Source organism: Delphinapterus leucas, chromosome 5 (assembly GCF_059928025.1).
Source record: "Delphinapterus leucas isolate spDelLeu-1000000601 "Yukka" chromosome 5, BTC_Dleu_Yukka2, whole genome shotgun sequence".
NCBI lineage: Eukaryota > Metazoa > Chordata > Mammalia > Artiodactyla > Monodontidae > Delphinapterus > Delphinapterus leucas.
This window is the reverse complement of record NC_143133.1, coordinates 18,904,158-18,919,934: the sequence shown is the minus strand read 5'-3', so window position 1 is coordinate 18,919,934 and position 15,777 is coordinate 18,904,158. Positions and strand designations below refer to the sequence as shown.

General features: G+C 41.2%; 2 protein-coding genes across 2 annotated transcripts; one reads left to right on the top strand and one right to left on the bottom strand.

The window, feature by feature from the left end:
* Positions 1-869: 869 nt before the first annotated feature.
* Positions 870-6,318, bottom strand: LOC111186076 (uncharacterized). The gene is given in 7 exon segments (XM_089911239.1): positions 870-1,731; positions 1,939-2,070; positions 2,681-2,809; positions 3,209-3,302; positions 3,304-3,431; positions 5,205-5,353; positions 5,970-6,318. Coding segments are annotated over 7 exon segments (1,077 nt in total). The 3' UTR covers positions 870-1,635.
* BBS12 (Bardet-Biedl syndrome 12) lies at positions 1,920-13,933 on the top strand. The gene is made up of 2 exons (XM_022596249.2): positions 1,920-5,319; positions 11,703-13,933. Exon 2 carries the CDS (start codon positions 11,713-11,715, stop codon positions 13,858-13,860), a length of 2,148 nt encoding a protein of 715 aa, XP_022451957.1. The 5' UTR covers positions 1,920-5,319; positions 11,703-11,712; the 3' UTR covers positions 13,861-13,933.
* The last annotated feature ends 1,844 nt before the right edge of the window (positions 13,934-15,777 follow it).

The following is a 15,777-nucleotide window of genomic DNA, read 5'->3' as shown; positions in this document are numbered from 1 at the left end:
ATAATTTTCACATATGAAGCATGTTTAGTAGGTATATTGTTCTTTAGTCTAGAGGAAATGCTACATAATTAGGAATTAAAAATACTGTGAAGCACTTAAGAACATTCATTAGCATATGCCAACCTAGCTTAAATCAAATAAAAACCTCTCTTGTGTTGACAAAACAAAAAACTTTAGTCTTCATTTCAGCTGAGCTGAAAATAAATTAGGTGGGGCAATTAAAGGAACATTTTCTACCAGCCTTTCTTGCTCCAAAGACCATTACCATGTACTTGATTTTAGGAAGAGTTTTGTCCAGCAAGTGGCATCTGTTACCTATTATCAGGAGCAGAAGCCTGAAGCACTTCTGCCCACTGCATCTTGGTATCAGAGTTGCTAAGGAAAACACAGTGCAGTTAAGTACTGGCTGGAACAGTGCTTTACTAGAATAGAGAAAAGACAGAAAGATCAGCTTCAGTAGTGAGTGTCAGTTTCCTATAGCCAGCAGGTCCCTCCCAGAAGCCGACACTGGGCAATTGGCCAACACACACCCTTCTTGTACAACAGAAGAACCCCGTCCTCTCCCCAAAGGGGACAGATAGGCACTGGGGTTGGCCAGGTGCCATATGACACATGTACTTAAGCAGAACAAAGTAGTACACATTGAGTCTGAAATAGGGAAAGGTAATTACAGACAAGGTGACAAGTCCAGTGTAAGCTGTAAGGATTCCATCTCTTGGTAAGGAAGTGTTTCAGGCCCAAGGCCCATTCTTGTGCAGCCCAGCAGGGGTCAAAAGACTCCCCATAGTTTGGCTCTTTCATAAAAAACAAATAAAATTAAATTACAAGACGGTCATAGAATTATATGTTAGAAAATACACACAATTATCCTGAGAGTTTTTATCCACAGGGAAGCAACATAATGAAGAGTGAGGTTATAAGATTTAGAATCCATATTTTATCATCTATGGGCAAATCAGCAAACTTAAAATTTAAATTCTCTGAACTTTAGTTTTCTCATATGTAGTAAGATGGAGCTAATACTACTGCTTCTAAATAGTAACTGAGATAATATATGTAAAACCCCTAGCACCTGTCCTAGGACACAGGTATTAAATAAATGCTAACTTATAGGGTCAAACGTATGGGGAAATCTGGATGATATTAAGTGCTGCTTTGAATTTCTTTATAAGAAGAAAATTAGCAAATAATGAAGTTGCCAGATAGTTTTATTTAAGGCTTTACGTGTCTGAATAATTGGTTAAAAAGCAAATGTTCATCATTTTTAGAGTTGCACAAAAGGAAAGTAACAGGGAAAGTAATGGCTTGCTTGTCAAATTCATTTGATGTGGGGCTGATTTCCTTAAATTAAAAAAAAAAAAATCTAAGTCTTTGGACCCTGGGGCTCTAAAAATAGCACTTGGAATTAATACTGTTCTCAGATTCATGGTTCAAGGAAGTCACTACATTTCCTTTGTTTCTTGATGCTACAGATTTAACAACATATTGGTAGAAACATGTAACTTCTCACATGGACTAGATATCAAAAGACCAGTTTGTGTACATAAACTAAACACTGAAAATGAATACATACAGATATTATGGAACTTAAATACAAACTTGTTAACAACTTGCCAGAAGGAACAAAAAACAGTATTAATAAAGAGTGGTCTTTCGCATCATTCTCAAAAATTCTTCCTCATTTATTTCTCCATCCCCGTCATGATCAGCTTCATCAAGCACTTCCTGTAAAATGACATGTAAATAGGATATGTGAAATCTATTAAAAAGGAATAATGATATAAATGAACATTCAAATACCTACTCAAAACCAAATTTTATTTTAAATGTATTTACTAATACAACTAAAGAATATAACTATGAATTATAATAAATTATAATTGTATATAAGTTATATGTGAAATTATAATTATACAAATAAGTAAAATTTATCTGAAGTTCGTCATCTGTCAAATTTTCCCCTAGTTCCTTAGCAACCCCCTTGATATTGTTTAGTGATATACTTCCTGTATTATCATCACCAAATAATTTGAAAGCCTTCAATATTTCTTCTTTTTCATCTTTTTCACTCTTAAAAACAGAAACAACTAAATGTCATTAGTCTTTCATTTATTTATTTGATTAGTCTGGATGTATAGGTCTTTGAGGTCTAGAACAGCAACACAGCAGGTAGCTGAGCTCTATTTACTGCCCTGACTTTTAACAATGATTCCAATGCATTCACATCTGCCCTCAAGGTATTGAAACTCAGGGTTTATTTAAGTGGAAGAGCCACAGGGTGATAAAGAGAATCTATCTTGTATTAACCTCACTAACTGAGATCCATTTCAAAAATATAAGCTCCAAGAGAACAGGGAGGTTGTCTCATTCAATGCTCCCTAGGATACTGCCTGACAAAAACAGGCACTCAATAAATTGTTTGCTGATTTCAAGGCTTAAAAATGCTGGCCCTGTTCTCTCTATCCAGCCATATATCCTTATTATTTCCTAACAAAAAACCTCTTCTCCACACTGGACAGTCTTCATTACTACCCTGAAAACATCTTTAATCTTGTTATTCCTATCTATCTAAATCCTACCCATCTTTAAAGACCTAGTTCCAATTCTTCCTCTGATTCCTTCAGCCAAAAATTGTAGGCTACTGCTTGTATTTCATTGAAAAACAAAATCACTACTATACCATTTTTACACTCATTATGGCCAAAAAATCTTCAAAACTAATGGTGCCGATTCCTTCTTTGTCAATTTCAGCTATCATTTTTAAAATTTCTTCTTTCTTTGGTTCAAATCCTAAGGCCCACATTGTAATCTGAAATAGAAAGCAAATAAATTATAATAGGCCACAATCTCATTCCTAGCTCTTAAACTACCTATTAATTACTAGGTTCTCTCTTTTTCACTATGGACTAGGCTTAAACCTAGAAAGTCAGGTCAGCAGCCTTAGGTTCCAATCCTACCATGCCATAGGATGTCACTGTCACACGATGGGCTTTGGCCTACTGATTCATAAAACAATAATAAAATGCTTAACAAGATACTGTTTTGTTGATGCAGGCCAGGCATGTACATACACTGCAGGGGTAGGTGTCTGCACTGAAGAGATTTTATATCAAGCTTTCAGAAGGCTACTGTTAAAGAAAGATTTAAATATTGCAACAAAGCAATGATAGTTTTTCAAATGTTTTGGAACTATAAGTAATTTCAGAACGTTCAATTCTTTCACATTTCTGGTTCCACACCCAACAACATCGAATAAATCAAAGTCCTCTTTAATTTCTTGCTTTTTGGTTTCATTCAATTTCTGCTGCTCTTTTCTTCCATTGGCCTGAACTTGTGCGACAGTTGGATGCCTGTAATAAATACACATGTGGGTAAAAGATAAACTGTGTAACTGGAAAAAGTACCAGAAGCAGAAGATTTAATGATGAACTAATTAAATATAATAAACATATTCAAGTATCCTATTCCCTATCATATAATGAACTTCAAGAATTTCCCCCTTTCCCTTTGCTAACATTTGTGATTTTAGTTATTCATATCTTGCTGGAAAGCATGGTTCTTTTTTACATCTTAGGTTTTTCCATCAAATTAGTGACTTTTGATACGGAGAAGAGGCAAAGAAGACATGCTAGAATAGTAGATGTTATGTCAGAAAACAATTGGCCTTACTTGGTGTATCTTTATTTTATTTTATTTTATTTTTGGTTGCATTGGATCTTTGTCGCTGTACGCAGGCTTTCTCTAGTCGTAGTGAGCGGGGGCTACTCTTCGTTGTGGTGCGCAGGCTTCTCATTGCAGTGGCTTCTCTTGCTGTGGAGCACGGGCTATAGGCACGTGGGCTCAGTAGTTGTGGCTCACGGGCTCTAGAGCACAGACTCAGTAGTTGTGGCACACGGGCTTAGTTGCTCCACGGCATGTGGGGTCTTCCCCGAGCAGGGCTCGAACGTGTGTCCCCTGAATTGGCAGGCAGATTCTTAACCACTGTGCCACCAGGGAAGTCCCTTACTTGGTATATCTGAGCAGCAGTGTTTAAGGCATATTTACTCTTATCTCTGCCTGTATGTCTCATAATAAAATTTATTTTGTGAGACATGGTTGATTGGAACATCATTTCTTTTCCCACCTTCTCACATACTTTTCTATGTTGCAGAGACTGAGAAATGAAAAAATACATTTTCCAGGTGAAAAATTACTCCAGGGACCTGGAGAAGAATAAATGTTGGACCAATTATCCGTATCTGGGGAAGATGGAGGTCATCTTCCTGCTACTTGCCATGTTCTGCTGGCAAGGTCCCAGAGTTACTCCTGGGATTCTTCTGCAGCCTCATTTCAGTATCTTGTCTCCAGCTCTGGGTTAAGAAGCAGTGGTGGCAGAGACTCCACGACCCGTGATCCAGACGCCAGCTTCACATATCTGAAGACTGGTTGTGGCAGCATCAGATTCTTGATCCCTGGCCTGCAGATACACTCATCTTCAACAGTTCCAGTGGCAGAGTTTGTAGCTCCCCCGGCCAGTTTTTTCAGAGTTCTGGATGTCTTTCCTAGAGGCCCAGGCCCTCCAACGGTTTTAAAGCATCTTATTCTCTGTATTCAACTCATTTCTGGCTAGAGAGTGGTTTCTGTCTCCAACACCGTTGGTAGTAGCGGTTACTGGGGTTGAGGAGGGGAAAAAATGAACTGGAGAACTGCTCTTCTGTCTCTAGAGTTATGGACAGTGCGCTTCCATTCGGCGACGAAGGGAGGGGTTACTAATGACAGTCGAGGATCATGAAAGGAGGAGAATAATACATTTCATAAACTAAATTCCTTCCTTGTTCCGGGGAGAAACTTCAGCCCCAGCCCAGCCCCAGTAAGTGGTTGCAGCTTCGCACTCGCCATGTCCCCGACCGGCGCCCTCAACCGGGAACTCCTCGCTTCACCCGCCCGCCGCACAGCCCGACTGTAGTCTTCACAGCCTGCTAGCCGTTGCTAAGGCCGCTCTCGCCGACCTCTCTGCGGCCCCGCCCACACAGGCTTGTCCCCACTGATTGACAGTCATGCCACCCAATGGTCAGAAAAGAAGGTCCTTGAGGCCATCCCCCACTCTCTATTCTCTACCAATAGCGTAACGCTATGCCTTTCCCAGGCTACCATTAAGCAGAACTTTCCGTAGGGTTTCTTAGCAATCAGGACTGTCCGTTAGCCCAGCTGCGCCCGCGGCGCACTTGCGCAAAATGCGAACCGGAAGGGAAGGTTCTTTCCCCGGACGTTTTGGCGTCACAGTGCCAGGCAGAACTTCGGGGAACGGAAGCCTCCTGTAGGGATGGAGAAAAGAGCGAGGTTCGTAGCGAGGTGCTTCTACCAACTGCTAAGTCTTTGACGGAGATGTGGGGATATATTGTTTGCTTTTCTAAGCTCTTGGGGCCGGGGGAAGGGATGAGCCTGGTGGGTCTGGTGAATTGGTCCAGCTTCGGTTTACCGGCCGGATTACCAGAGGCGGAGGGGACTGCCCTTACCTTGCGCCGCTAGGCATCCCTCAGCCTCCACAGTGCCTGGGGCTTGGCCTTTAGCGACTTCCCTCCTCCTTAGTTCACAGCGATTCTGGCCTGGTAGGCAGAATTTCTTTTTCTTTTCCTTTTTTTTTTTTTTTTTTTTGCGGTACGCGGGCCTCTCACTGTTGTGGGTTCTCCCGTGGCGGAGCACAGGCTCCCGACGCGCAGGCTCAGCGGCCATGGCTCACGGGCGCAGCCGCCCCGCGGCATGTGGTATCTTCCCGGACCGGGGCACGAACCCGTGTCCCCTGCATCGGCAGGCGGATTCTCAACCACTGCGCCACCAGCGAAGCCCTAGGCAGCATTTCTTTACAGGAGGGGTGTGGTGTGGGCACGGGGGCAGTGCGGGTCTTAGGATGCACATGAAGACTCCCTGCATAGGAAAGAGCTTTTACCAGTGTTGTAGCGTTTATTTGCGGGGTTGGACTTTGGACCCACCCATAATCATCATCAGACTTTTCCACGCCCCCGACATTCTCACCCACAGCCGTTCAGTTGGTTGAATCCCAAGATTTGGCCGGTTTTCCAAATATGTCCAGCATAGATCCGCACTGAGTCCGACGTAGGTAGCCTGAAAATCCACTTGACTGAGTAACTGTCGAGATTCAGATGCCATATAACTGCTGTAAATCAAAGCAATTTCTTGGCCAAAGGGCCAGACTTGCTGGTTCCGCCCAGTTCTGAATCTGGTCCGGGACCAGCTAAAGGGTGAAGGGGAAGGACTGAGGTAGTAGGAATGAAGAGGTGATAGTCTCTTAAAACTTCTAACGCTTAATCGCTTACACATCAGGGCTCTTTTTTATGCCTCCTGCAGTGCCTTTATTTTCTAAAAATCATACAGGATTCTCCAACAGTGGATTCAGGAAGAACATTAAGTTTTGCCTAGGTTTTTCCCTTTCTCCCACTTAACTCCTTGAAGGTAAGGAAAGAAAAATGTGCAAAGTACGTTCTTGAAGTAGTCTCCCAAGTCACTTTTCCTACTTCAGTTAGTTGAAACATGGCACATTTTCCAAAACCATCCTTTCTTGCTCACATTATATACCAGGCAGACACCCAAGCATTGTAATAATTGATCTAAAAAAAACCCAAAAAACAAAACCTCATTAGGATTCTGGAAAATAGGTAAAGTTATTCTAATATTAGAAGTGATTTTTCTGTGTAAAGTTACCCTAGTGGAAATTTAAATGATGCAAATTCAAGATGGTTCATGAATTAGGTAAAATATTCAGTCACTTAATTATAGTATATTGATTTTTCAGGCCATTAATCTCACTGAGAAAGTTGCTGTTGATTAGTTTCAAGGACATATACCTCTTCTTTACTACTAATATTAAAGGGTTTTCTGAGACCAGAAATGAATAATGACCAAATATGTAGAAACAATTCTAATTTTTAGGCTCTCCTGGATCAAGTTTGATCTTATGGCAACTAAAAGGCTGCGTAGTGTGTTCACCTGCTTTTACATCATTCTGTGATTTAGGCTTTTCTATTTGGGACATTAACTTCTAGTGAAAATGATTTTTCAATTATAGGCTCAGATTGCAGTTTCTAGGTCTTAGGTAGGAAGTACTCAGTCTTGAAAAATAGCTGTTAGTAATCTAATTTTACTATAGAACATTAATAATATTAATCTGGAAAAATGTTAAACCTATTATCACTCTTAAATCTACTAAATTTATTTAATGCTTTCTACATATCATGTACTATGCCATGTATTGGGTGAGTTTGAAAGGAACTGAGTGTAGAGTATAAAGATGAATGAAAGCAAGGAACCCACAGAGTAGCGGGGGAGATAGGCACAGACATAAAAACAGTATTTTTAATTCAGGGTGCTAAGTGCTTTAGTAGATGTGTGTAGACAGGACTTTGGCAGCCCAGGAAGGAGGTGCTACTTCTCCTTGAGGCATTGGAGGAGGCTGTATCAAAAATGTGGCATTTGCCTTGGGTCATGAAAGATATGCCAAGGTGAAGAAAGTGTAGGATATTCAAATCAGAGTATAGTATGTGCGGAAATGAAAGTAAATGTATGTTGTAGTGTGACTAGATCATTGGGTTTATAAGGAAAGGTGGAAGATGAGCCTTATAAATTAGATTGAAGTCAGATTATGGGACACCTTTACCTAGGTAAAGACTTTATTTTCTAAGATGAATAGTTGTTTTAGGCAGTGGAGTGATCCGATTAGGTTTGTGCTTTTCAAAGATAATTCTGACAACCATGTGAAGGAGGAACCGTTTTGGAAGCAATTAAAGGGCCTCAACCAAGGCAGTGCCAAATAGCAATCATGTCGACTCCAGAGGTGGTAGAACCTTAAATTTATGGTGGAGGAATACTGACAATGGCATCTGTTTAGTCTTATTTCAGTTCTGTACTTAAAGGTAAGATAATAAATGTGGTGAAAACCACATTGTCAAATATTTATTGAGTACTTGCATTGTGTCAGACAGTGTTATCAGTATATGGGATACGTCAGTGACTAAAACTGCCCTTCTGGGAATTATATTCCAACAGAGGGACATAGTCAATAAATAGTAAATAAATAAGTAGAGTATGTACTATTTTATAAGGTGATAATGTTGTGGGAAAAGAGAAATTAGAGCGAATAAAGGGAATCCAGAATGTAAAGGGAAAAGAGGAGTTTGCAGTGTTAAATAGGATGCTCAGGATAGGCCTCGTTGAAAGGGGGAGATTTGCATAATTATATAAAGCTGTTAGAGCTTCCCTGGTGGCGCAGTGGTTGAGAGTCTGCCTGCCAATGCAGGGGACACGGGTTCGTGCCCCGGTCCGGGAAGATCCCACATGCCGCGGAGCGGCTAGACCCGTGAGCCATGGCCGCTGAGCCTGCGTGTCCGGAGCCTGTGCTCCGCGGGGGGAGAGGCCACAACAGTGAGAGACCCGCGTACCGCAAAAAAAAAAAAAAAAGAGTAGCTCCCAATCTCTGCAACTAGAGAAAGCCCACGCACAGCAACAGAGACCCAACACAGCCATAAATTAATTAACTAATTAATTAAAAATAACAAAAGTAGAAGCAATCCAAATGTCCATAAACAAAATGATAGCTACCTACATACATACATAAAAAGGAATAAAATACACATACTACAATGTGGATGAACCTCAAAAACATTATGCTAACTGAGGGGGTTGGAATGAATTGGGAGATTGGGATTGACATATATACACTATTGATACTATGTATAAAATAGACAACTAATGAGAACCTACTGTACAGCACAGGGAACTCTACTCAGTGCTCTGTGGTGACCTAAATGGGAAGGCAATCCAAAAAAGGGGATTTATGTACACATATAGCTGATTCACTTTGCTGTACAGCAGAAACTAACACAACATTGTAAAGCAGCGATACTCCAATAAAAATTTTTTTAAAAACATTATGCTAAGTGAAAGAAACCAGACACAAAGGGTCCCATATTACATGATTCTATGAAATATCCAGAATAGGTAAATCCACAGAGACAAGAAAGCAGCTTGGTGGTTGCCAGGGGCTGGGGGGGAGACATACAGGGAGGGACTGCTTAATGGCTACAGAGTTTTCTTTCGGGGTGATGGAAATATTTTGGAACTAGATAAAGGTAGTGGTTGTACAACACCGTGAATGTTCGAAGTGCCACTGAATTGTATCCCCTAAAATGGTTATGTTATATGAACTTTACCTCAATTTTTAAAAAAGACTAAAACCATAAAGCTTTTAGAAGAAATATGGAATGTCCTTTGTACTCAGGGGTAGATGAAACTTTTAAAAATAGAACCCAATAACCATTAAAAAAAAGACAAAAGGACTAACAAAATAGATTGCCAGGCAGTATTAAGGGCCACTTGCAGTGTGGAGTCATGAACTTAAAATGCCACCAGTCAGTGTGGTTGTGTGTGTTTTTCTGTTTATTTTCGGCCGCCCCAGGGTAAACATGGAGTAGACAGAGTTGGATTTCATCAAGATTAGTGGCTTTGCAAGGTAAGATGAACCAAAAGAGAGACAAGGAATTTGAGAGTCTATGTACAAGAGAGTGATTATAATCCGCAAATGGGAACTTAAACTGGGTAAGTAGAGAATTGATAATATGGGATGGAGGACAGCAAAAATATGGTAAGATAAGAGAGCTGTAAGACAGGATGGGTCTCAGCATTGTTGGAGTCTAGGGTATAATTTGATGCTGTCCAGGGATATACCTGAGTATATCAAGAGTTTTATTTTTATTTTACAGAACTGAAAGTTTCACAAAAGAGGTTTTGAAGCTGAGTTCAATTTGTTATATGTTTTCTTAGGCTGTACTGGGTTTTCTCCTTAGTCCTTGAAAGGCTCTAGGAAGCTACTCTTGAGCAACAGGTGCTGTGGCTTCCTGCTGATCCTAAGGTGTATCTGGAACTGTGGAGCTCTTCAGAATCAAGGATGACTTCTAGGCATTATAGGAACAAATTTACCAGTGCTGTGGCCAGCATTAGAAGAAAAGCAAAAACTCCGAGAGTTGTTTGCTTTTTGATATTTTGGATTTAAAAGGTTGTGGTAAAAAGTATGCTTGCGGGACTTCCCTGGTGTCCGGTGGCTAAGACTCCGCGCTTCCAATGCAGGGCGCCCGGGTTCGATGCCTGGTCAGGGAACTAGATCCCGCCTGCTGCAACGAAGATCCCGCATGCCACAACTAAGACCTAACGCAGCCAAATATATATATTTTTTTAAAATATTAAAATATGTATATATATGTACTTGAAGAATTATAAAGTCTTAGAGTTGGAAAAGAAGTGTATGTTATCTACAGTTTTAGCTGTAGTGCTTTAAGAGCCCATACCTCACAAGACAGGTTATTTTATTACAGATAGCTTTTCAATTAGAGGGTGCTTCGTTAAAAAGTTCTTTCTATTGGGCTGAAGTTTTTGTCTTATAACTTCTTCCTATTAATTTTAGATGTGAATTCTGAAATATTACCTGGAAAAAGTCTAATTGCTCTCAAACTTCCTTTTTTTTAATTTAAATTTATTTATTTATTTATTCTTGGCTGCGTTGCATCTTCATTGCTGCGTGCGGGCTTTCTCTAATTGCAGCGAGCGGGGGCTACTCTTCGTTGCAGTGCGCGGGCTTCGCATTGCGGTGGCATCTCTTGTTGTGGAGCACGGGCTGTAGGCGCGTGGGCTTCAGTGTTTGTGGTGCACAGGCTTAGTTGCTCCGTGGCATGTGGGATCTTCCTGGACCAGGGCTCGAACCCGCGTCCCCTGCGTTGGCAGGCGGGTTCTTAACCACTGTGCCACCAGGGAAGCCCTCGAACTTCCTTTTAAACAGTACTTTTCCCCCCTTTATATTCTAATCAATAGCTAAATCCATCCTTTACCTCCATCCCTCTTCCACATTTCTCATCTAGATAACCATGGCCGCTCTGCCTTCTGTCTGGCACTCATCCAATCAGTTCTCTACACTGTTATCAGAGTGGTAATATATCCAAAACACTAATAATAAATAATAATTTTAATATTACTTAATTTTATTTTTAATATTATTCAGTTTTATATTATAAATGTATTATTGTTATTGCAAGTACTCATAAAGCACTATGTGCCAGACGCTGCTCTAAGCAGTGTACTCATTTACTCCTGGTAAGAACCCTATGAAGTAGATTCTGTTACTGTCCTCATTTTTCAGACGTGAAAACAGGGTAAAGAAGTTAAGAAACTTGCTGAAGGCTACACAGTTAGTAAACAGTAGAGACAAGTTCCAGCCCAGACTTCTAGATTCAGAGTACATGCTTTCAGACACTACATCAAGCTGTTTCTTCTTCTCCCCCCCTTAAAACACTTCCATGTTTCCCGTTATAAGTAGGGTCAGGTTTGACGTGGCGCATACTGCCCTTCACGATCCAGCCCCTTTCCTCTTCTAACGCTTCATGTCCTACTATTCCCCACTACTTGCTTTATATTCCCGTGAAACTAAATTACTTGTATTACCCAAGTACACTGTGTTTTTGTCACGTATATGTGCATTTACTACTACCTCCTTCAACTTGCTAATTATTTTTTCAAATTTTAATGCTGTATCATTGCACTGACCATATTTAATGGAAACTACATATATCAGAAACTCCTCGAAGGCAGGGACTGTATCTTGCTTTTCTTTTATTACCATGAATTGCACTGAACGAAGTTCCAAGTTTTAATTTTATTTGCAGGTGATGATTCATGGTGATGGCTTGCAGGGTCATAAACAAAAGAAGGCACGTGGGACTTCAGCAGCTTTCATCGTTTGCAGAAACAGGAAGAACTTTCCTAGGCCCAGTAAAATCATCCAAATTTATTATAGATGAAGAGTGTCGTGAAAGTGTGTTAATCAGTTCAACAGTAAGGCTTCTTGAAAGTTTGGATTTAACCAGTGCAGTGGGACAGCTTCTCAGAGAAGCAGTTCAAGCACAAAGTAACACTTACAGAACTGGAACCAGCACTCTTTTGTTTCTTGTGGGTGCATGGAGCAGTGCTGCTGAAGAATGTCTTCATTTGGGTGTCCCCATGTCATTAATAGTGTCTGTAATGTCAGAAGGCTTGAATTCATGCATTGAAGAGGTAGTTTCCCTTCAAGTACCTATCCAGTACAATGTATTTGACCGTATGGTTAACACAAAGACATTTTCTGGACCTGAAACATTTAGTGTCGGCGTATACCCTTTTCTCCAAATCCCTTCAGGTACTGGTTTGATACAGAAAGAGCGTGATCTCAGAGATGTTGCCTCTCAGTCATTGGCCATTTACAGTCTTTCTGGGAGACCTGTTAAATCACCTCAACTCGTTAGGTCTCAGGATAAGGTTGAAGCAGATGAAAACACATCACAAACTCCTCAAACTCTGAAAAACAGTCTGCTTGCAGACACCCGCTGCAGAACGTCAGTACTAACCCACAGTAGACATTTTAGTAGGACAGGTAATAATCAATGGATAAGCAAACCAGATGGAGTTCTAGAACAACTTAGTGCAGCTACTCCCAAGACTTACAGATGTGATGATTTGGTGGAGTTGGAGGTGGGCTTGAGTCACGGAGGTCTCAGCAGCATGAAGTTAGTAGACGAAGCAGTACGGCTACAATATCAGAACGCAGGTATGCAACAAGGCAGCTGTACAGTGCCATTTCTTTTTGACATTTCAAGAATCTTCACTTGCTGCTTACCGGGCTTCCCTGAAACTTTTTCTTGTGTCTGTCCAGGATATATCACTGTTGTATCAATATCTAGTACTGCTCTGATCAAGGAATTGCAGAATCAGCCTATTCGGGTTGTTCTTGTTGAAGGTGATCTCACAGAGAATTATCGCCACCTGGGATTTAATAAGTCTGCAAGTATTAAAACAGTATCAGAAAGCTTGAAGGTTCAACGAGATGGCTCAGAAGAACTGTGGACAGATCATGTGTTACAGGTATTAATCAAGTTCAATGTGAACCTTGTCCTGGCACAAGGAAATGTGTCTGAACGCTTAATTGAAAAATGCACAGACAGCAAGAGGTTGGTAATTGGATCAGTGAATGGCCATGTAATGCAGGCTTTTGCAGAGGCTTCAGGAGCAGTGCAGGTGACCTACATTACACAAGTGAACGAAAACTGCGTGGGCGGTGGGGTCTGTGTGACCATCTGGAGAAGCATTCCCTCTGATGCTGCAGATGAGATCAACAGAATGGCAATCATGTTAAGAACAGAAGGAATTAATTTGGTTACAGTAGTGCTGACTAGTCCGGTCACTGCCCAGGTGCAAACCAAAGAAGATACCTTCTGGACGTGTGCCTATCGTCTGTATCATGCTCTAAAAGAGCAAAAGGTCTTCCTTGGGGGTGGCGCAGTTGAATTTTTGTGTCTTAGCCATCTTCAGATTCTTGCGGAGCAGTCTGTGAATAAAGGAAACCAAGGCTGTTCAGGATGGCTTCATAATACTTCCTCTTGGCTGGCCTCATCTGTGACACAGTACAGACCGACTGTGCTTAAACTCCTGGCAAATGGATGGCGCAGATACCTTTCAACTCTCCTGTATAACACTGCCAGTTACTCATCAGAATTTGAAGCCGGCACATTCATTCAACATCATCTACAAAATGCTACAGACTCTGGCTCTCCTTCATCTTACGTCTTGAATGAATATAGTAAACTAAATAGTGGGATTTTAAATTCAGACATTTCAGATAAACTGGAACAGATTCCAAGAGTTTATGACATTGTTACACCAAAGATTGAGGCATGGCGCCGAGCTTTGGATTTAGTACTGTTAGTTCTTCAGACAGACAGTGAAATTATCACTGGACTTGAACAAACGCAGATAAATTCGCAGGAATCAGAGGGCTTTTTATTTTTGTAGTGTTATTGGCTAAGTCTTTGGAAAATAATCTTTGGTAATATGTCGTGCTAATAATAAATTTTCTAGTAGCCAAGTTACAGTTTCTAAAATGCCAGCTTTTACCAAGAGAAAATAATTGATGTGTGTCAATAACTGTACAGAGTCGGAGATTTCACCCTACTTACAATTTTGTTCTCTGTTTCTATATTTTTATTCTGTAGCTGGACATGTCTCTTTTTTTAACATTTTATTGGAGTATAATTGCTTTACATTGTTGTGCTAGTTTCTGCTGTATAAGAAAGTGAATCAGTTATACGTATACATATATCCCCATATCCCCTCCCACTTGCATCTCCCTCCCACCCTCTTTATCCCACCCCTCTAGGTGGTCACAAAGCACCGAGCTGATCTCCCTGTGCTGTGCGGCTGTTTCCCACTAGCTATCTATTTTACATTTGGTAGTGTATATGTCAATGCTCCTCTCTCACTTTGTCCCAGCTTACCCTTCCCCCTCCCCATGTCCTCAAGTCCGTTCTCTACCTTTGTGTCTTTATTCCTGTCCTGCCCCTAGGTTCGTTACAACCTTTTTTTTTTTTCTAGATTCCATATATATGTGATAGCATACTGTATTTGTTTTTCTGACTTACTTCACTCTGTATGACAGACTCCAGGTCCATGCACCTCACTACGAATAACTCAATTTTGTTTCTTTTTATGGCTGAGTAATATTCCATTGTATGTATGTGCCACATCTTCTTTATCCATTCATCCGTCGATGGACACTTAGGTTGCTTCCATGTCCTGGCTACAGTAAATAGAGCTGCAGTGAACATTGTGGTTCATGACTCTTTTGGAATTATGGTTTTCTCAGGGTATATGCCCAGTAGTGGGACTGCCGTTCACCCTACTTATAATTTAACAGGTTAGCCTGTTGCTGTTTCATGGGATGCTACAGAATACACAAGATGCTTGGATCAGAGGCAAAGGGCTTTTATTATTCACAGGAAAAGCAGTAGCCAGAGCTTCGGGTTGCTTTGCATCAGTTCCCCAGTTCTCTACGTCCCACGAAAGCAACACAGATGGCAGCCTGCACACGTAGTGTGTTGTGTTACGGAAGAAGAGCACTTGGGGTAGCCACTGCTTTTACAGTAAGCAGAAACAATCCCGTCCTTTGTCCAAGGGCAGTTGTTACCTTATGCCTCAAGGCTGCTCAGTGTAAACACAAGCCTGAGACATGGGCTGGGTAAAGATAGTCCTGGCGTCCTGAGGAAGTCTGCAGTGTCACTCAGAGCCATAGTGGGTAGCCTTCTCCAGAAATTCACTCTTCAACCTGATACATTCTTGGCCAGACTTGAATTTTCATGTGAGTATGCCACTCTGTCGGCTACTCTGATTAATCTGGCAAACAGGTTGCTTAGTCAGTACCAAATCTATTCAGTTGGTCTCACATACCAACTAAATCAAGGCTACTAAAGCAGACCCCAAGCAGCAGGGTGAAGCCAGGCTGCAGTACTGACCTCACTCATGTTCCCAAGGGCCTTGAATGTAGTCAAATGTAAGTTCCAAGGGAGGGCCAGTAGGCCTTCTTATTAGCCAGAATGTAGCCTAAGACCAATTTGTTATCCATTATGAACCACGCAAGGGAGCTTTGACTGTCTTACCTGTCTTTGGTGTCATTGCCAAAAATAACAGGAGGCAATAGATGGGCCAAAAGGCAACTCCCATCACTAGTGGAGATCTTTGTGGCCCATTTTCCCCACGTACAAGCACATAACCGCAGTAGGCCCAGGTCACTGTATATCAGGATTTCTTGTTAAACCTGAATTGAATCACCGGTATATAAATTTGATTAAGTCACAAAGGTAGTGTTACCCAGTAGTTTCAGCCTCAATTGCCATGCATGGCAAAGTCCAAGGCCACTCAGGCATTAAGAGAAGC